We start from the raw sequence: 17,892 nt of genomic DNA on the forward strand, positions 1-17,892 counted from the left end.
GGCCGCTTTACCCGAATGCGTTATTTTTAGTTTCATTATTTATTGGAAAATTTTGTGCTAACCAATCAAACCATCAGAACCACAGATTTATTTGTAAACATTTAAAGTAAACGTACCCGATAGAACACACTCCTAGATTATTTACAACACTCGAAAAACGATGATAAAAGTATGTACCACAGAATAAGACCTTCACAGAACAGAAACATAAATAGCGCTAAATTGTCACTGATTACAGCGTTTCCCGTGGTTGTACGGAGAACTATTTATCGCAGACCCAAATATTTTTTTGCAAAACCTGTAATTTTGCTCGTTACAGGAAATATTTTTACCGTCGATTTTATACATACACATGGTTTTAAGCGGGGTTCACATTTGTGCATTTCCATGCTGCAACTGTGATGCGGCATTAAAATGCTTGCATTTTTCCCCTTCACATTATGCATTTTTTCTTGCAATTTTTGATGCGCATGGAAATGCATGCTTTAGACCACGTTCTATTTTGTATGCATTTTTTGGCGCATCTTTAGTAATATTTTTAGGAATATTTCTCTTGCCAATAGCTAGAATTAAGTTTGCAACGAAAAGTTCGTTGACTCATGGCTGTTTATGTTTCTTAACCTTACATTTTAATTTTAAACAGTTTGGAATTGGGTTAATTATTTTATTTAGTGTTAAAAATGAACCGTGAAATACGTGCTTTTCCATGGTCGCGTACCTTAGTGGAGGACCTTATAATTTTGTACGAAGCGCAACCCTTATTGTATACAACGAAAATGAAAGAATATAAGAATAAAATGAAACGGCAAAATGCAATACAATCAATAAAAAATGAATTGATGAAAAAGTATCAGGTTGAGTGCCGCAATTTAACGGACCAAGACATAATTAAAAAAGTACACGTAATTCGGACGCAATTTAAGAAAGAGGTGGCACTATTAAAAAAATTTTTGTCCAGTGGTTGTTCAGCAGATTCCTACGAACCGAAACTTTGGTGTTTTGACATGCTGCAGTTTTTAAACGAATGCGATCCAGTGAGGGAAAGCCAATCAAATATTGAACCATCAGTAAGTATTTATTTATAAGGTTTTTAAAATAATCACATTGTAATTGATTTTAAGGAGACCCAAATATTCACGCCCAATGGTACTACAGTTACATATGATGAGGATATTGTGTTTGAAGGCACGCTGGAAGACCTGGATGAATATGAAGTTGATGCTTTCAATAACAGTCCATGCACTTCACAAACATCGACATCAAGGGCAACTACACCTACAGTATCAAAAAGCAAGAGGAAAATGCAGAACTCTGTGGCAGACCTAATCCAAACCGCTGTACAATCCCTCGAAAGTTGCAAAAAAAGGCCCCACATTGAAGATGAATTTGATATATTTGCAAAGTAAGTGTTTTAAATAGCAATTAAATAAGTTGCCAGTGATAAATATTAAAAAAACTATCAATTTTTATTATGTTGTAGGACAATCGCAACAGAGTTGAGGAAAGTCGAAGACCCTTACAAAATACGGATGTTGAAGAAGGAGATATTTACAAAAGTTGTTGATGCTCAATATGATTAGATTTTATTTTGTACATTTGTTTATTGATAATAATAATGCTATGCTAAGTCATTTTGCCATTCTACTGCTCCTATACCATTTACATATTGTACAAATTCATTTCGATTATCAAGTGCTGATGCAGTTGACCTGTTGCCTGCTTGTCGACTTAAGGTGTACTTAAATGTGAATCGCCTATCAATGTTCTGTTCCTTAACATCATAACCATTTGGGGACCTTGTTCGCAAAAAATTATGTAGCACAATGCATGCTAGAGTTAATGTTTGGGCCTTACTTGGGTCCAAACTTATAATGTTCAATAATACACGAAAACGATTTGTTAATATCCCAAATGCGTTCTCCACAACTCTTCGTGCTCTGCTTAGGCGATAATTGAATATACGTTGTTGCCAAGTCATATTACGAAATGGAAACGGCTTTAAAATATGACGGGATAATGGAAATGCTGCATCAGCAACTATTACATATGGTACTGGTTTGGTACCCGCTGGCAATGGTCTTTCCTCTGGAAAATTTAATTTGTTTGTTTCAATCGCTGCAGCAAGTGAACTATTCTTGTATACACCCCCATCTGAAATTTTTCCATTTCTACCCACATCGACATATAAAAAGCTATAATTGGCATCAACCAAAGCCAATAGTACGATACTGTGTGTGTGCTTATAATTAAAATATGACGATCCTTCATTTGCGGGAGCTTTTATAACAACGTGTTTACCATCTAATGCACCTAACACATGTGGCAAGTTCCATCTTTCTTCAAATTCATTAGCAATTTTTAACCATTCTTGGGTTGTAGTAGGCATCTAAAAATATTATTTAGTTAAACATCATTTTTATTCATTGTCGAGTGTAGCTGTATCTACCTTTAAATACTGATTTTTTAAATTATTGTAAATGGCAATGCAAACTTCTGGGATTATTCCAGCAATTGTTGATTGTCCCATTCTAAATGAAAAGGAAAGACTTTTATAAGACTCGCCAGTAGCTAGATAGCGCAATGTAACAGATAATCGGTCTTTGGCCGAAATTGCATTCCTGAATTTAGTGTCCTGTTTCTGTATATCATTTTCAATAAGTTTCAATAGATCATTGAAAGTATCTTCATCCATTCTAATAAAATTCTTGTAATTTTCTTTATCCAGCACTGCTAATTCATTGTGCAACAAATTAGAATTGCCTTGACTATTTGTTTCCCGTTGCTCAATCCATGGTCTTACCCACCACCGTCTCTTACGATTTAATAATAAAGCTGCAGATGCACCAATTATAAGTGTTATTAGAACAATTTCTTCCACATCCATACTTCAAGTATTTGAACTTTGAGGGAAAAATTTATAAGAAAAACACTTTTATTTTTTACTCCAGAATGCCAATTGAGGAGAACTGGGTTGGCAAAAAGTAAATTCCCTAACTAGTGATATTTGTAATTGCATCAAAAATTGCAGTAATCTGAATAGCTACGCGCGCATGAAAAAATGCAGCAACTTGATGCGCCATCAAATGCAGCATGAAAATGCACAAATGTGAACCCCGCTTTACACATGTCAATTTTGACTTTTGAAAGATTTAAAATATGAACAAGTTATGTGACCGTAAAACGTGTTGTGTGACGGATTGTAACGATAAAATATCAAAAAGGCATCGTTTCCCATATTTTGCAACAGACTGTTGTGTGCTTGAAACGCGAAGAGGGTTGAAATGTGCTGTTATTTCTCTCCTATTTAAGCAAGGTATGGAATTTATAAATTGCCAGCGCAAAAGGGTGTAGACTTGAGTTTTATATTTAAGTATATAGACGTAGATACTTATATTGTAATTCGTTTTAGATAATTCAACAACTTCCTCTCTCGCTTCTCAAGTAACAAGTAAGCACCAGGATCAAGTTAACATTCCCAGTCTACACAGTCACAGCACATGTATATAACTGTTACATAAAATTAATTATGTCAATGTTATCTGTTACATACCATGGAACTTACATGTGCTATTGTGGGACTACTCAATGTCAGCAACAAATCACTTGGAAAATCATGTACCTGCTACATTACTCTGGTATATCTCAGGTATAATACAAGGCGATATTTTTTACTTAAACACTTTCACATATTAATTACATCAGTATGTAACGTACTTGCGACATTGTAAAGTGCCGTCTACATTACATTCTCCCAAAACATTGCCTGCATATAATAGAATGATGTATTTGATATATACACAGGGTAATAAAATTCTATTTATCTCAAAACCGCATTTATTGGTCAAACATGTATGATATTATATGAACTAGTAAATAAAAGTGAGGACAAATAGATGAAAAAGTAAGTTTCATTTTTTTTCTCGCTGATAACGTTGGCGCGCATGCCGAAACCACTCTGACGAACAATTTTCTATAAGTTTTTGTTGAATGTTGTGTTGTCCAATGATTATTTCTAGAATAAAATTCTATTATTAACAACAAGAAAAACATTTCATGAAAGAAGACATGGTTATGTGAGGAATGATGCAAATAGATGCAGACAGTGCTTAAATTTAAGCCAAAAAATTGTCTTTTATTATGAAATATCTCATACAAGAATGAAAGCGCATTTTTTGCAAATTTAAGAAAAAAAATTTTTTTTTAATTACGTAGTGTCTCGCAAAGATAGATTTGTGCAATGCAAATGCCTTTAAAAAGTTTCAAACTTATTTTCCCAAAAATGTCCATATGCCTTATTGAATGGAAAAAACGCGCTCTTCATAATATTCAGAGATAAAAGATGAGACAACTCCTCCGATCATTATATTCGTTTTGGAGTAAACACATTCACAAACACACCAACACACTCATGGTCATCATTGCAAAAATACATTTTTCTGGATGTAAATAGCGTATCAATAGGTATATCATGAGCACTTTATGAAGGACAACTAATCATGATGAGAGTAGCAATGACCTTATTATTATTTCTAAGGGATTTAATGTAAATGCGCTATACAACATAAAAGGTTAAAGTTTGCTAAAATATTTACCTTTAACAGCAGCAATAATTTTTAAGTCTACCATACGCTTGTTATTTCGCTGGCCCAACCAGGAACAACCCATTCCCAATTCATTTGTAAACAGTATTTTATAAACTCGGTTTATATTATCTTTGTAATCATTTCCACCAATTGTAGTTAAAAATGTTTTCTGAAATAAACAATTATTAGCATTAAAATTATATATACAGGATTGTTTGGAAATGAATTTTGAGCATCTGGGGATCAGCCTGGTTTGTTTGGAAACTCATTATGGCATAACTTCAGTTTTGAAATTTTCAAAAAACGACTTAGCAAAAGTGCTCTTAGGAGACGAAGTACACACAAATGAAGAAAAGTTTTATTAGAATGAAAAACGTACAAAATTTCAAAGTTCTAAACCTACTTTGATTTTTGTAGTGTTTTTAGCGCATTTTTGCAAATTTATTTTGTAAAAAGGTAGCTTTTAATTTCACTTTGGCGGATGGCTGGCTGTAGCAAATGAAGGTCCGTAAAAAAATGCTTGTAGAAAGACGAGGAACATAAAATGTTGATTAAACAATTAATGACCGACCATGTAGCAAATTTGAAGTAGATAGAAACATTTTGATATGTTATCTAAAATATTCTATGTAGTAAATAAAATTGAGGATTTCATAAGAAATTCAAAAGTAGACCTATTTGACTTAAATTTTACACCATTACTAAGTTTTTCAATCAGAATAACCTTTCTATAATAACATTTGTGTGTGCCTCTCATCCAAAAAACGGTTCAATGGCAGACTTGATTTTTCAAAACTGAAATCATGTCACAAATTACTTTCCTACCAAATAGGGCTAATTCCCAGGAGCGCAAAACTCATATCGAACAGTTTTTGTGAGTAGTGTAAGAATATTTCTTTTTGAATGAGTGAAATAATACTTTTCTACTTTACGATTAGCGTACAACAGATGAATAATCAAAAACTATTTCATTGTTTGAATAATTTATCCCTAATTGAAAACGCATCATTCTATATATTATTTAACATGAGTAGAAAAATACAATCAGTACATTCACAGATATTCTATACTTAAGAACCTTCAACTAGAAAGATTATGCAATTATTAACTTACAAATAATTTGTTGATTTCAAGGTCGCTTATTAATTCCTCAAACTTCTCAATCGCTTCAAAACTATTTAAGGGCAGGCATTTGGTAAATATGTCGTATTGTTCAACGGGCTGCTTGTCTACTTTGAAACTCTGCATATTTCTGGCAATATCGTTGACTTGAATTTTTATTTCTGTTACCATTTCTAATATTTTGTGCATCACACTGATTTCTATAAAACAGAATTATTATCAAAATGTTGTGTAATATTTTTGACTTACCATAATTTCCATTACGATTAATGGATTGGGAATTAAATTGGTTTACTGGTACTTCTTGGGACTCGGCATAAGATTCCGCATACTCCTCGACATACTCATCTTCTGCATATTCTCCGTGTGGAACTACCATTGATGGCGAAGTAAATGTATGTATTATGTATGAGGATATACTTACATTGTTCATTCATTGTATCAATATTTGTATTTTTGTTTAAAATAACCATTTCCATTGAGGATATGTCAAGATCCGGTGGCAGCTCAGGAGGTGGGGTAAGTATTCCTAAAATTAACCGAGTATTAATAAAAGTGAATAATATTTAATAGATTCTTACGTTTCGTTCTAGCTTCAACATCACTATCGCTTGATCCATTATTAGAGCCATCGATGAAATTGCTTAGTAATGTGCTCCGTTGTACCAATCGTTTTCCACGTCCCCGATCTTTATCTTCACCTTCACTGTAGTGAATATCTTCAGCTTTCTTCCTTGCTACTTCTAGAGAATCTATAAAGATCAATTATACGCCACGGGAACTATAAAAAAATGTAGGTATCTTACCACAAATTGCTTCAACGGCTACCACACTGTATTTACTCCAACTATCTGGGTCTGGGGGTGAATAACGATTAATGTAGCTGGTCGCAACCTTTGAATTGCGCGGCCACCAACTACTGCGATTATTGTCGAAGAGCCATGTAATAGGGACCTCCGATACGGACTCGTCGTCGAAGCGAACTACAGCATACTGTTTGGAACTGGTGTCTTTTTTCCATTGTGCACAACTATATATAAATATAAATGAGATTACAAAAGTAAAAGCGATTAAAGTTATTTGTTGAAATTTAAATAAAAAGTATGTATAGGCAAAATATATTGATCTAATGTACACATTCACCACATAAGTATAACACTTTTAAACCCATATCTAATTAATTTCTTTTACTCTTTCTGACCGTCACTATGAATTAACGGAAAAATAGCATGCTCATTCACACTGCCGGAACTATTTAAATATAAAGGTAACTTCAAACACTTTCTCTTTACACATTTTTTGTCAATTGTGTCAATATCCTGCCTTAAATCGGATTGTTTCACAATACATATTCCTAATTTCACAGAATTACATGGTGCAGTAAAGAGCGGCTCTACTTTCTGGTATTTTTGAGCATTAATCATGCAATCTTTCATTGAAATGTTCACAACTTCCATTACATCTCCATTTTCATGTTCAAAGCAGTTATCGTGTGGTTTTTGGGAAATTGTGAAACCCTCAAATGACAGTTTGGAAGTCATTTTGTTTGCTTCAGATGTACAATTTGACTTCCCTTGTAAACTTTCTTCTTCCATTAATCGATTAAACAACTGTTGTAACGGACGACTAGAATTCTTCACTTTCTTCTTAATAATTTGCATAAAATTTTCAAATTTAAAAGCACTATATTCATCTAATGGGCCAAACAATTTACTGTCATTTGCTAGATGTAATAAACTATGTACATTGTAAACTATATGTTGCTCACCATACAAAATAGAATATTTTTTTACAAACCATTCTAGGATCGTGTGCGCATAATTATTTAAAACTATGTACAAATTTTTATCACATAAGATTCTAATTGCCACACTTAATGATAAAAAATGGTCGTAATAATCGCCCGGAAGAACTTCTCGTAATACAACTGGACCAGTATACAGTAAGAAAGTGCGTAATTCAGTAGCTTTCCACCGTTCATATTCTGTAATACTGCGAGGTTTTCTACTAAATTCACCAGTGATGCTCGGTTTCAATAGACTTAGATGATTAGTCACATTTTGAATATCATTAGGCTTCAAACGCACATCTTTTTTCCCATTTATCCAAAAGTAAATTAACTTTTTTGTGACTCCAATACAAACAGCGTGCATGTAATCAATAGGGAATTGTGTTACCATTCCTATATTCAGACATTCTAAAATATTTGCTTCCTTTGAATCTTTATGATGTTCAACATGAAGTTTATTTCTAAAGGATTCATCAGTCCTTAAAACCGAAGATATTTCCGGGAATGTCATACGATTGTCAACATAATCCCCTTCTTGGATACATTTTGAACAACCAAAGTACCCGTTATGTCCTTTTACACCACTAATATAGGACCTGGCAGGTGCATCACATATGATTGCATTTAACTGCACATTAATGATACTTCCATTGTAGTTGATCCCATTTTCTAAAATATCTCTTGCTTCTTGTACAAAATAAGAAAGGAAGTCTTTGCTTGATAAAGGCTTGTGAAAACCATGATATACACTAATTACAAATGGCTTTGTATAAAATGAGTCCACTATCGAACCGAGAATTGGCCAAAATTGACTAGACGAGCTTTTTGTTAGTGGTAGTCCATCAATGTTTAAATTTACTTTCACTGTTGTTGGTAGACAGGTGTAATGTTTTTGTAATGAAGATTGTAAGCTTTTAACAAATCCCATATGCACAAATTCACCGCCACCCAAAGCAATTATATTTTCCGTTGCATTTCGGGGTGTTTGCATAAGTGTTCGTGCGTCTTGTGGAAGTCCACTTTGTAACGGCTTGTTTGTTTTTGGGGCTTAATTCCCTTAAAGGGTTGTAATTCTTTATTGGGACTTGGAACTTAAATTTTGCGTTCTTTTGTCAGATTTAGTGGGATGCAACAATTACTATTATATTTATTACCATCGACTAGCTCAGATACACTACAATCCCTCTTGCTTTCCGGGATGCTTACTGCAAACCTCTCCCGGATTCGTCGTACGAACTCCTTTAAACTCCTTCTAGGTGGGTATATTTACTTGTTCAAAAAAAAACCAACAAACACTAGGCAAAATTAACCAGTATATTGACTGACAATTAAAATACGAATTGGTCACCGAATAGGCTTTTCCTTTCCAGGATTTCTTACAAAAAAAAACACTCTATTTGCTAGAAATACCTCCTAGTGAGATATAATAAAAAAAAATAGGTGGCCACCCTACCGTTGAAACTCTTATTATAAAGCAAAAAATCCACCTATTAACGAAATATACACATACCTAATCCTACGTAAATCTACAGACATGAACTTAATAACGAACTTATAAGGCATTTACGATAATTATACCGGTAGATAATTTCTGGTGCAATGCGGTAACCAGCTGATTGCACCACTGCATACCGTTTACCATATATTTGCCGAACGCAAAGGCAGCAGCTGATTTAAATGTTTTCAAATCCATAACCTCTACAAAATGGATAACTTGAAAAGAAACGTAATTATTGGAGTACTTAATGAAGTTTTAGATGATGATAGTGATGATGAGTTAATTGCAATAGTTTGTAGTAGTTATAACTCGATTGAACGTAAATCTCGTGTGTGTATTAGAAACTATGTAGAAAATATAGTGCGCGCTTACAGTTTTGATGGTATGTATTAGCAACGTGTAGAATTTATTATTCCATTTCAAACTTATAGATTTCAAAAGCCACTTTAGAATAAGTAGAATTACTTTTGAAAATTTGGTGCAAGTTTTGGGGCCATCTCTAAAAGAACGTAATGTACAAGGGATAGGACGGCATTGCCATTCGCCTGATTTGCAACTCCTAGTATCGCTAACCATGTTTTCAAACCAAACAGTGTACAGGTTAGTAAATTAAACGTGAATAAAAATTCGTATAATATTTACAGACTATTATCTGACAAATTTGACATCTCTAAATCAACAGCGTGGTTATATGTTCGGAAAGTAACAGAAGCTTTAAAAGAGGTGTCCTCCATTTATATTTCATGGCCAACAGGTGCTACAGCAAATAATATAAGTGAGAAATTTAAAGAGCGTCAGAACTTTCCAGGAGTTATTGGCGCCATAGATGGGTGTCACATTTTAATTACACCCCCTAGAAATGTCCAAGGTTCTTATTGTAATCGAAAGGGCCAACACAGTATAATATTACAAGGCGTTTGTGATGCAAACTACATGTTTCTCGATGTTTTTGCAGGTGAGTTTTATTACTGTTATTATACGGATATTTATAATTTCATATATTAACAGGTTTTCCAGGCAGCGTCCATGACGCAAGAGTTTTCTACAATTCTCCATTAGGTACAAAAATGAGAGAAAACCCTGGTGAATTGTTTCCCAACAATACACATATCTTAGGAGATTCTGCATATAAGTGCTCTAATTACTTATTAACACCATATCGTGACAACGGCCATTTGAGCAGAAAACAAAAAAATTACAACTTCAAACATTCTAGTACACGAGTGTACGTGGGACAAACTTTTGGTTTATTGAAAGGGCGGTTTCGAATTTTAAAACATGTTCATATGTACAATGTAGAACTTATCCCTGATTTAATCTTGGCATGTTGTGTGTTGCACAATATATGTATGAAAAACAATGATGAAATTGATGTTGATACCTTTGAAGATAAAGATGATTATTATAATAATGGAGATGAAGATTTTAGAAAAGTGGGCAAAAGGGAATATATTGCTGATTTATTAATGAATTAATTAACAAATACATTAAGTTTAGTTGTAAATTTCACAACTTCATTTTAATAAAATCAAATATTTTTATTCTTTTTTAAGAAGTCCTATTAACTCCCGTAACATTGTCATTTTTTCATCATGACGTTCCTTGGCCTCTTTTCTTAGAGTCGATACCCACGCAGGTTCTTCATTTGACATGTTTCGACGTTTATTACGAACAGGTTCAGGACACTGAAGTACCATGCATAAAATTATTAAAACCTATAATTGTGTTATAATATTAACTTACCTCGCTTTCATTGCTATTTTCTACTTGCGTAGAAGAACCAGGTGATCCTACCGAACTTGTGGAAGGTGAGAGATAAGGTAATGATACAACTGAATGGTTATCTGTTGAAAGGTTTGCTGATTTTAAAGTATTTAATGATGTGGCAAATGTTGACACAGTTGCCTTGGGATTTATGTCAGGTGCACTCCCAAATACTCTTTCAAACATGTCCATATAAGGCCACACAATTGCCCCTCTTCCTGATGACTTATTATTATCCTTTATTCTTTTATAGGTCTTTTTTAGGTTCCTAAATTTTAAATCGCATTGATCTCCTGTAAATAAATACCCTCGCTTTGACATCTCGTTGGCTATTCGAAGCCAAACTGATTTATTAGTTTTCTTTGGCGATTTAAAAGAACCAATATGATCTTCATATAAAGACAATAAAAGCAGAGTGCTTTCATGGGTCCATCGTTGTGTTTCTGCAACAATATGTATATCAATAATGCAGCAATTACAATGCAGAATTATATTTCAGTTTAGGACACCTTGCACTCGCGCGACTAATTTGTTAAAAAGCAAAAAATTACTGCGCTACAGTATTTGGTACATTAAACATGGTGGATAAATAACCAGGTACTTAGTATTTTTATGGCATAAATTTAGTGGGTATTAAATTAATAGAACCTATGAGTGCAATGTGTCATAAAAGGAGGCAAAAATACCTTCATGTTGATCTGTATCATCCGCGGTAACCGTTAAATTCTCTTCATTATCTTCAGTAGTTTCTCGCAGGTTTAACGCTGCTCTCGTCTCTTCATTATTAGGTATATATAATGTGCAGTCATCTGAATTGGGAGCAAAACATGTATCAATTTGTAATTAGGGTGAAATATAACTTAAAAATACACAAAATATTCCTATTAGGTACTTACCTGTTGGATTGTACACAAGAATCTGATTGTCCTTAAATATGACATTGTTGCTTTCATCCACAACAGCTTGGAAATTGTTTAAAGAACACATACTTCAAATTAATTATGTGTTGCTTAACGAAATAATTTTATTTTATAGGAGTTTGAGGTTATAAAACAGCACCACACCTCTCTAACCGATAACATTCACCGGTCCACTTGTGGTGCACCAGGTTCATAAACACCGTAAAGTTCGGTACATTAAAGAACGATGGTAGGTAGATGGAAATGAATTGTAGAACGCGCTCGGTACAAACCGGTATTTACCGGTGCAATTAACGTAAATGCCTATAACTAACCTTGACCAATCCTGCAGTTGGGCTCAGCGAATTGGTTGACCTCTTAACTCGCGTTATCTTCTGGGCCCGTCGCGTCGTTTGGTTACGATGAAATACAATGCGTTGCCTATTGTCGGTGTGATCATGGGCAAGTAAATAGTGGTTACCCCGGTGGTCCGGGGAAAAGTCGACACTTATTGCTTATGCTCGAAACGATTTCCAGTGAGCACCTTTACCGCACTAAAATCACCGATTCTCACCGTATCGACCGCCCTTTGCTAATCACTTCTTAACCAATTTATTTATACCTCGACCCGTACCAAAACCCTTTGCCGGACGCGGAACTTAACAATTTAATTTAGGTACAGGGTAGCGCCTTCGCGATGTGCCACTTTCTGACATTCACCAAATAGTTCCCGGCGTCTGTACTTCACCGGAAAATTCAAGCAAAACCTATATTATCGGCGGCGTGGTGACTTCCACGATCGCCGCGATAATTCTCCTCTTTACTTTCAAACTATCCCCCTGTGATTTCCCTTTTGACACGCCCGAATTTTACCACGCGCCCCAAAATCTCCAATTAACTTTGAATTCCTTGAGGCCGAATCGCCCTGATTGGTTCAAATTAAATTACAATTCTCCGTCCGCTTTACCACAAAAAAAATTCCCTTTTCCAGGAATCGCCGCTGTTAGCGATCGATACGGTTCGATTCGAATTATATATGGGACATAGTATAAATGAGCCCTGTTAGTTTCGGTAATAAATAGCAACCAAAAATTAGAGAATTAATTAAGCGAGAAAGGACCTCTTGACGCCCCCAATAGCAAAGTCTAATACATACCCGCCTAGATCTGACACTTTATATTTTTGGTTCAGGTCGATTTACTCAGAAATGCTGACACGGGGTTGTTTATGTTGTCTTATTGGTTTTAACGTAACTGTCCCATGACCGGTGGACACACGTGTGATGTTATTGCCGGACCCTTTTTTTTCGAATTCCGTAAAATCTATATTCTAACCTACGCTAAAGTATCTACTAAATTGAACTAAACAAAAGAAAACAATTTAACCTATCTAATCTACCTAATGAATATACACGGGGCGTTACAACTTAAAACGTTTACTGTTCTTAAAATGCTTAAAAGATTACTAATTGACATGTGAGAAACACTATGAAAACTTGCCCAAGAACGCAATTTATTCTTGAACTCTGAAAGACTAAAGGATTCATTATGGTTCTCCGTTATCAGTTCACAGTTGGTTTCACAAACACGGATACTAGTAGTGTCACTAATTTCACTGCTATCACAAGTTATTGTACTATGCACGGAGGTAAGTAAAGAATTAGTGTTTTCAAATTCTCCCGAAGTGCTGCGATTCGAACTAAGTGGTAATGACAAACAATCAGCATATGTATCAGCACTAATAGCATTTACACAATTACTTTCGGGTACAATCGAACTGGTTGTAAGTTCTTTCAGAATTCTTCTGCGATTTTGCCTACTCGAGACTTCGCAAAACAACTTTTTTGTCATTTTTACAAATGTTAAAATCAAAGATACGCCAATTTGTCTACAATACAAGGGCCTGAGTGGCGCTAATTATTCCAAAGCATTCACCAACGCGAAGAACAAAGAAATTCGCGCCAACCGCCAATTAATTAGATATAGGTTATGTATGATTTTGTAATGAAAGGCCTATTATACTTATACCCATCAGAAACAGCTAAAGAACAGTATCTTACCTTTTAGACATGATGAACCGCTTGATTCAGTTCAGGAACGAGATAAAAGCGGCATGTAATTTTTTTTGCACACACACCACAACTTTTTTCTGCACTGCTTGATGACCATTGACCACAGAACCGACAGAAAAAATCATAGAGTTGCATTTTACTTCTATGGTTAAAATGGAAGTGCGCGCACAATTGCTATTAAAGTAACAAATAAATATACTTTAGAGCCTTCAGTGAAATGTAACAGGTATGTAAACGTAACTAATCTGTCATACCAGCTATGTACAAGGAACGGACGTGTAGATTGGGTTTGTTGTCAAAAACTTGTGTGACAATTTGCTGAAGCAGTTTTATTACCTCTTGGAACAAAAAATTTAGTTCTCAAGATATTTCTGCAAAGTGTTGACATCTACAAAGCGTAAGTTCCACTCACTTCTGTAATTTGTAAACATGTAATTTAAATTCTCTGTGTTAAATAATGTAATGTGATTGTATCTAAATACACTCTAATTTAAGAGCGCGCTGCCAGAGTGGTGGGGGAGCTTATTGCCTTTAGTTTATATTAGCTGTTTTTTAGCGAGCGATTGGTTTGAAACAGTAATTCGAACCGATTTCACTGTGACGTCATTGGTTTAAGTGATCGCTAAAATGGATGTTTTTAAACCATTTTAAATGTAAACATAACCTATATTTCCACACATAAGTGAAATGGATCAAAATCAACTTTTACATTACATTACTGAATTCGAGACCGAATCAATGATGTTGCTATTTATTAAGGGTAATACAACATTCAAACGATAATAATGAACATTCATTTATTTCTGCATTATTAATGCTACAAAATGAACAGCATTTGAGAATTAAAGGATTTTACGAGGTACTGGATGTGTATTTGGATTCGGATTTTTTTAATTTATTCCGTATGAGTAAAACCACATTTAACAACCTTTTTGAAAAAGTAAATTGTATGGAGTTAAACAAGCCCTACACTGGAGGAGAACATCAAATTCCTGCTCGGAAACAGCTCTTGTTAACAATTTGGTGGTTAGGCAAGGGAGAGACACAAATTTTTTACTTTCAAAGTTACTATCTTTACAATCAAGATATATTACATGGCCTGATCTTGCAGAAGTGTCGAGAGTTGAACTAGATTTTCGTGAGCGATGTGGATTTCCAGGTAAATTCCTTAGAAAATATGCTCTGTCATAATAAAATAATGTTACAGGAGTTGTTGGAGCGATAGATGTTTGCAATATATGTTTTAAACCGCCCGTGGAACACCAAGAAAGCTACATAGATCGCAAAATGCAGCACTCTATTAAACTTCAAGCGATTTTAACATCACAAAAAACATTTACAAACATCATGGTTGGTTTCCCTGGTTCTGCTCATGATAGCAGGGTGTTTATTTGTAGAATGTGAAGAACAGGGAAATCACCGCAAATATTTTTATAACAACTACCACCTGGTTGGAGACTCTGCTTATCCCTTGTATAGTTGGCTGATGACACCATACAGAGATCGTGGACATTTAAATCACATTCAAAGACGTTACAATAATTTACATAGCATCACAAGAATTGTAGTTGAGCACTCCTTTGGAATTTTAAAATCAAGGTGGAGAATATTGAAATATGTTAATGTCAACAGTGTTGAGAAGGCAATCAAAATTATTGGTGCTTGTTGTGTATTACACAACTTTTGCTATATTAATAGCGACTATTGGGATGTGTATGAACCACTAGTCAATCATGCTAATGAGGCAAACAACGGCAGACCTAATCTCAACGCTGGGCAGAAACGAGATGAAATAGCACTTACTTTATAACCAAACATTTATTTATGCCTTGATTTTGTGTAGATAAGAGAAAGTATTATGTATTCTGAAAAATAATAAGTATTATAAAATGAATAATGAACTAATCTGAGTCTGAACTGTGTACATGTTTTTTTTTCTTATTTTTTTGTGAGTTGATTAAAGCCAATATTTGCTCATGTCTCATTTCATTTTGCCTCTGAATCAGAGATATCATTTGTGTAAACTCCTCTTTTCTCTGTTCTAAATTTTCTTTGTGAATTTGTTTCAGTACTTCCACTACTGCAGAACCCTTATTCTGCCGGACACTACTTTTAATTTGTGTGAATCGGTTTGGAGTTGATGGTGTTGAATATCTTGTACATGTTTCAGCGGGAGAACTTCTCCCTGCTTCGGCTGGAGAACTCCCTACTTCGGCTGGAGAACTTCTCCCTACTTCGGCACAAGAACTTGTGCTTGCTTCAGCCGAAGAACTACTTGCTTCTGCTGTTGACGCAATCGAATCAATTATCATTACTGGGTTTGTTTTATGTTTATCCCCAAATATCTCAAACAGTTCATCATAATAAGGGGGATTTTTAATTTTCCCTTCACCCGTTCGCTTTCTTCTATCATTCGTTTTGACAAATGAAGCTTGTAAATTTGCAATTTTTTGTCTGCACTTTTCTGCACCTATTTCCCCATCTCCTACGTAAAACCCCATTTCATTCATGGTTTTTGCAATTTTGCCCCAAAGGATTTTTTTACTTTTTCTTTTGTCGGCAAATTCTGCATCGACTTCTTTACGCAGAGATAATAATGTCAATGTAGCCTCGTTATCAATCGTATTTTGGTTCTTTGAAGATTTCCACAACACACTTTTGTTTAAGTTGTCCGCTGTCGGCGGCGGAGATGAAGATGACAGTTGCTGTCTTACAGTTTCTAAGTACACGGAAAAAAATTACGTAGATCAACTAAAAAAAGATTAGATTCATTGTCTAAAATCTTTCAATAAAAATTAGCCAAAAAATGCAGTTAGGCATTTAATCTAATTAGATAGTTGTATTTTTTCTACTAAGAAATGTGATTGTTTTATCTACTCGAATAGTAAAAACAATTAATTAGAATAATTGTCATTATAAATTTGAATAGATATATGGTACTACATAATTGTTTCATTTAACTACTAAATTTAAGAAAATTGTCTAATTTTTTTTAAATACTAGACATATTATTTAGCTTACTCGACTCTTGTGATTTAGTTAATTTACCTTTTTGTTTATAAAATATCTAACTATTATTTGAAGTTTCAGACACTTGTTATGACTAATGTATTAATATAAACTAGACATTTTTACTAATGTTTTGTTCAAATTAAAGAAGCGTGTAAAACATTTTGATTAGATATTTAAACTACATTTAATAAATAAAAACACTATTAAAATATAACTGTTTATTTTTTTTAAGTAAGATACAAAAAACAGAAAAAGTTTTAGTACTAAATTTAACTTAAGTATACTATTTAAACACACTAATTACGTTTAGAACTATGCATTAATACCTTTCAAAAGTCTACATGTATATAATTTTTTTATCAAACAATGTTGTAAACATTTCCATGCACTAAACTTGAAATCCAAAAGAATGTTTTAATTTAATAGCCATCGACTTATCATATAACGTTACCACATTTGTCGGTGGGTACATAATTTTATTGCACATTAATATAGTGTCAATATTGGAAGTTGGCTTTTCAACAATAAAAGATAGTAAATGTTTATCATACCGTTTAATTTGAATAGATTTTGTAAGAAAATAATAATTTCCTTCAACCCAAATAATAAAATCTATAGAATATAAGGATATTAAACCATTAGAATTGATAGCAACAACATCATTTAATTGATATTTTGTGTTACATACATGTACTTTAGAACAACATAAAACGTTTTTCAACAAATTGGAATTAAACTCTATACTATCAAAGTTAACATTAAAAACTTTTTCACTCAGGTCAAAATATTCTCCCATTAATAAATCTGTTTGATATTTCATTTGCAGAGAATGTAAATGTCCGGCCAAATTAAATTGCCACTTGATTGCTGCACTCATTAAAACATTTTTTCTGCACGCAATATTGTTTAAATATAATTTTGCTTGTTTGTGCTTAGCTTCCTGTCTCATTACCCACAATCCTTTTAAAGGTCCTAGTTTACGTATAACATTTGGATAATGCACCACAAAATGATGCTTAGGAGTAAGTTCTTTTTGAAAAAGATCCAAATAAAGCTCGTGGTGATTTTTTATTGTGTTTTGTAGTTTATTCAATGTATTTTCGTTATACGATGGAAGAAAACATAGATTTGTTAATTTTATAAGCAAGAGGAGG

The 17,892-nt window shown here is 33.8% G+C and overlaps 3 protein-coding genes and 1 long non-coding RNA gene across 6 annotated transcripts; 1 reads left to right on the forward strand and 3 right to left on the reverse strand.

Moving 5' to 3' along the window:
• The first annotated feature begins 381 nt into the window (after positions 1-381).
• LOC116160271 lies at positions 382-1,631 on the forward strand. The gene is made up of 3 exons (XM_031473443.1): positions 382-1,067; positions 1,122-1,402; positions 1,481-1,631. The coding sequence occupies exons 1-3, from the start codon at positions 681-683 to the stop codon at positions 1,578-1,580; spliced, it is 768 nt and encodes a 255-aa protein (XP_031329303.1). The 5' UTR covers positions 382-680; the 3' UTR covers positions 1,581-1,631.
• On the reverse strand, positions 1,567-3,112 carry LOC116160270 (protein ANTAGONIST OF LIKE HETEROCHROMATIN PROTEIN 1-like). 3 transcript variants are annotated; one of them, XM_031473442.1, is made up of 3 exons: positions 2,887-3,112; positions 2,447-2,832; positions 1,567-2,386 (listed from the first exon to the last, which is right to left on the reverse strand). In XM_031473442.1, exons 2-3 carry the CDS (start codon positions 2,690-2,692, stop codon positions 1,619-1,621), a joined length of 1,014 nt encoding a protein of 337 aa, XP_031329302.1. In that variant the 5' UTR covers positions 2,693-2,832; positions 2,887-3,112; the 3' UTR covers positions 1,567-1,618. The 3 variants fall into 3 exon arrangements, with proteins under 3 accessions (XP_031329302.1, XP_031329301.1, XP_031329300.1); XM_031473441.1 differs by having other exon boundaries at positions 1,567-1,796; positions 1,855-2,386; positions 2,447-3,112; XM_031473440.1 differs by having other exon boundaries at positions 2,447-3,112.
• A 732-nt stretch (positions 3,113-3,844) lies between these two features.
• LOC116160389 lies at positions 3,845-13,828 on the reverse strand. The gene is made up of 8 exons (XM_031473573.1): positions 13,715-13,828; positions 6,512-6,735; positions 6,287-6,457; positions 6,130-6,234; positions 5,955-6,077; positions 5,697-5,905; positions 4,593-4,752; positions 3,845-4,012 (listed from the first exon to the last, which is right to left on the reverse strand). Exons 1-8 carry the CDS (start codon positions 13,723-13,725, stop codon positions 3,909-3,911), a joined length of 1,107 nt encoding a protein of 368 aa, XP_031329433.1. The 5' UTR covers positions 13,726-13,828; the 3' UTR covers positions 3,845-3,908.
• LOC116160390 lies at positions 10,647-12,216 on the reverse strand. The gene is made up of 3 exons (XR_004143205.1): positions 11,443-12,216; positions 10,736-11,199; positions 10,647-10,677 (listed from the first exon to the last, which is right to left on the reverse strand). It is a non-coding gene; the product is annotated as an uncharacterized LOC116160390 (long non-coding RNA).
• Positions 13,829-17,892: the final 4,064 nt, after the last annotated feature.

This window comes from Photinus pyralis, unplaced genomic scaffold, assembly GCF_008802855.1.
Source record: "Photinus pyralis isolate 1611_PpyrPB1 unplaced genomic scaffold, Ppyr1.3 Ppyr1.4_LG1, whole genome shotgun sequence".
Classification (NCBI taxonomy): Eukaryota; Metazoa; Arthropoda; class Insecta; order Coleoptera; family Lampyridae; genus Photinus; species Photinus pyralis.

Bases quoted from the DNA above. Each gene is read 5' to 3' on its own strand.
- LOC116160271 (XM_031473443.1), top strand. From the start codon at position 681: ATGAACCGTGAAATACGTGCTTTTCCATGGTCGCGTACCTTAGTGGAG. The intron at 1,068-1,121 runs GTAAGTATTTAT...ATTGATTTTAAG, and splicing joins AATCAAATATTGAACCATCA to GAGACCCAAATATTCACGCC. The intron at 1,403-1,480 runs GTAAGTGTTTTA...ATTATGTTGTAG, and splicing joins GAATTTGATATATTTGCAAA to GACAATCGCAACAGAGTTGA.
- LOC116160270 (XM_031473440.1), bottom strand. From the start codon at position 2,884: ATGGATGTGGAAGAAATTGTTCTAATAACACTTATAATTGGTGCATCT. The intron at 2,387-2,446 runs GTAGATACAGCT...TAATATTTTTAG, and splicing joins TAAAAAATCAGTATTTAAAG to ATGCCTACTACAACCCAAGA.
- LOC116160389 (XM_031473573.1), bottom strand. The intron at 6,458-6,511 runs GTAAGATACCTA...TGATCTTTATAG, and splicing joins AGCCGTTGAAGCAATTTGTG to ATTCTCTAGAAGTAGCAAGG. The intron at 6,235-6,286 runs GTAAGAATCTAT...GGTTAATTTTAG, and splicing joins TGTTGAAGCTAGAACGAAAC to GAATACTTACCCCACCTCCT.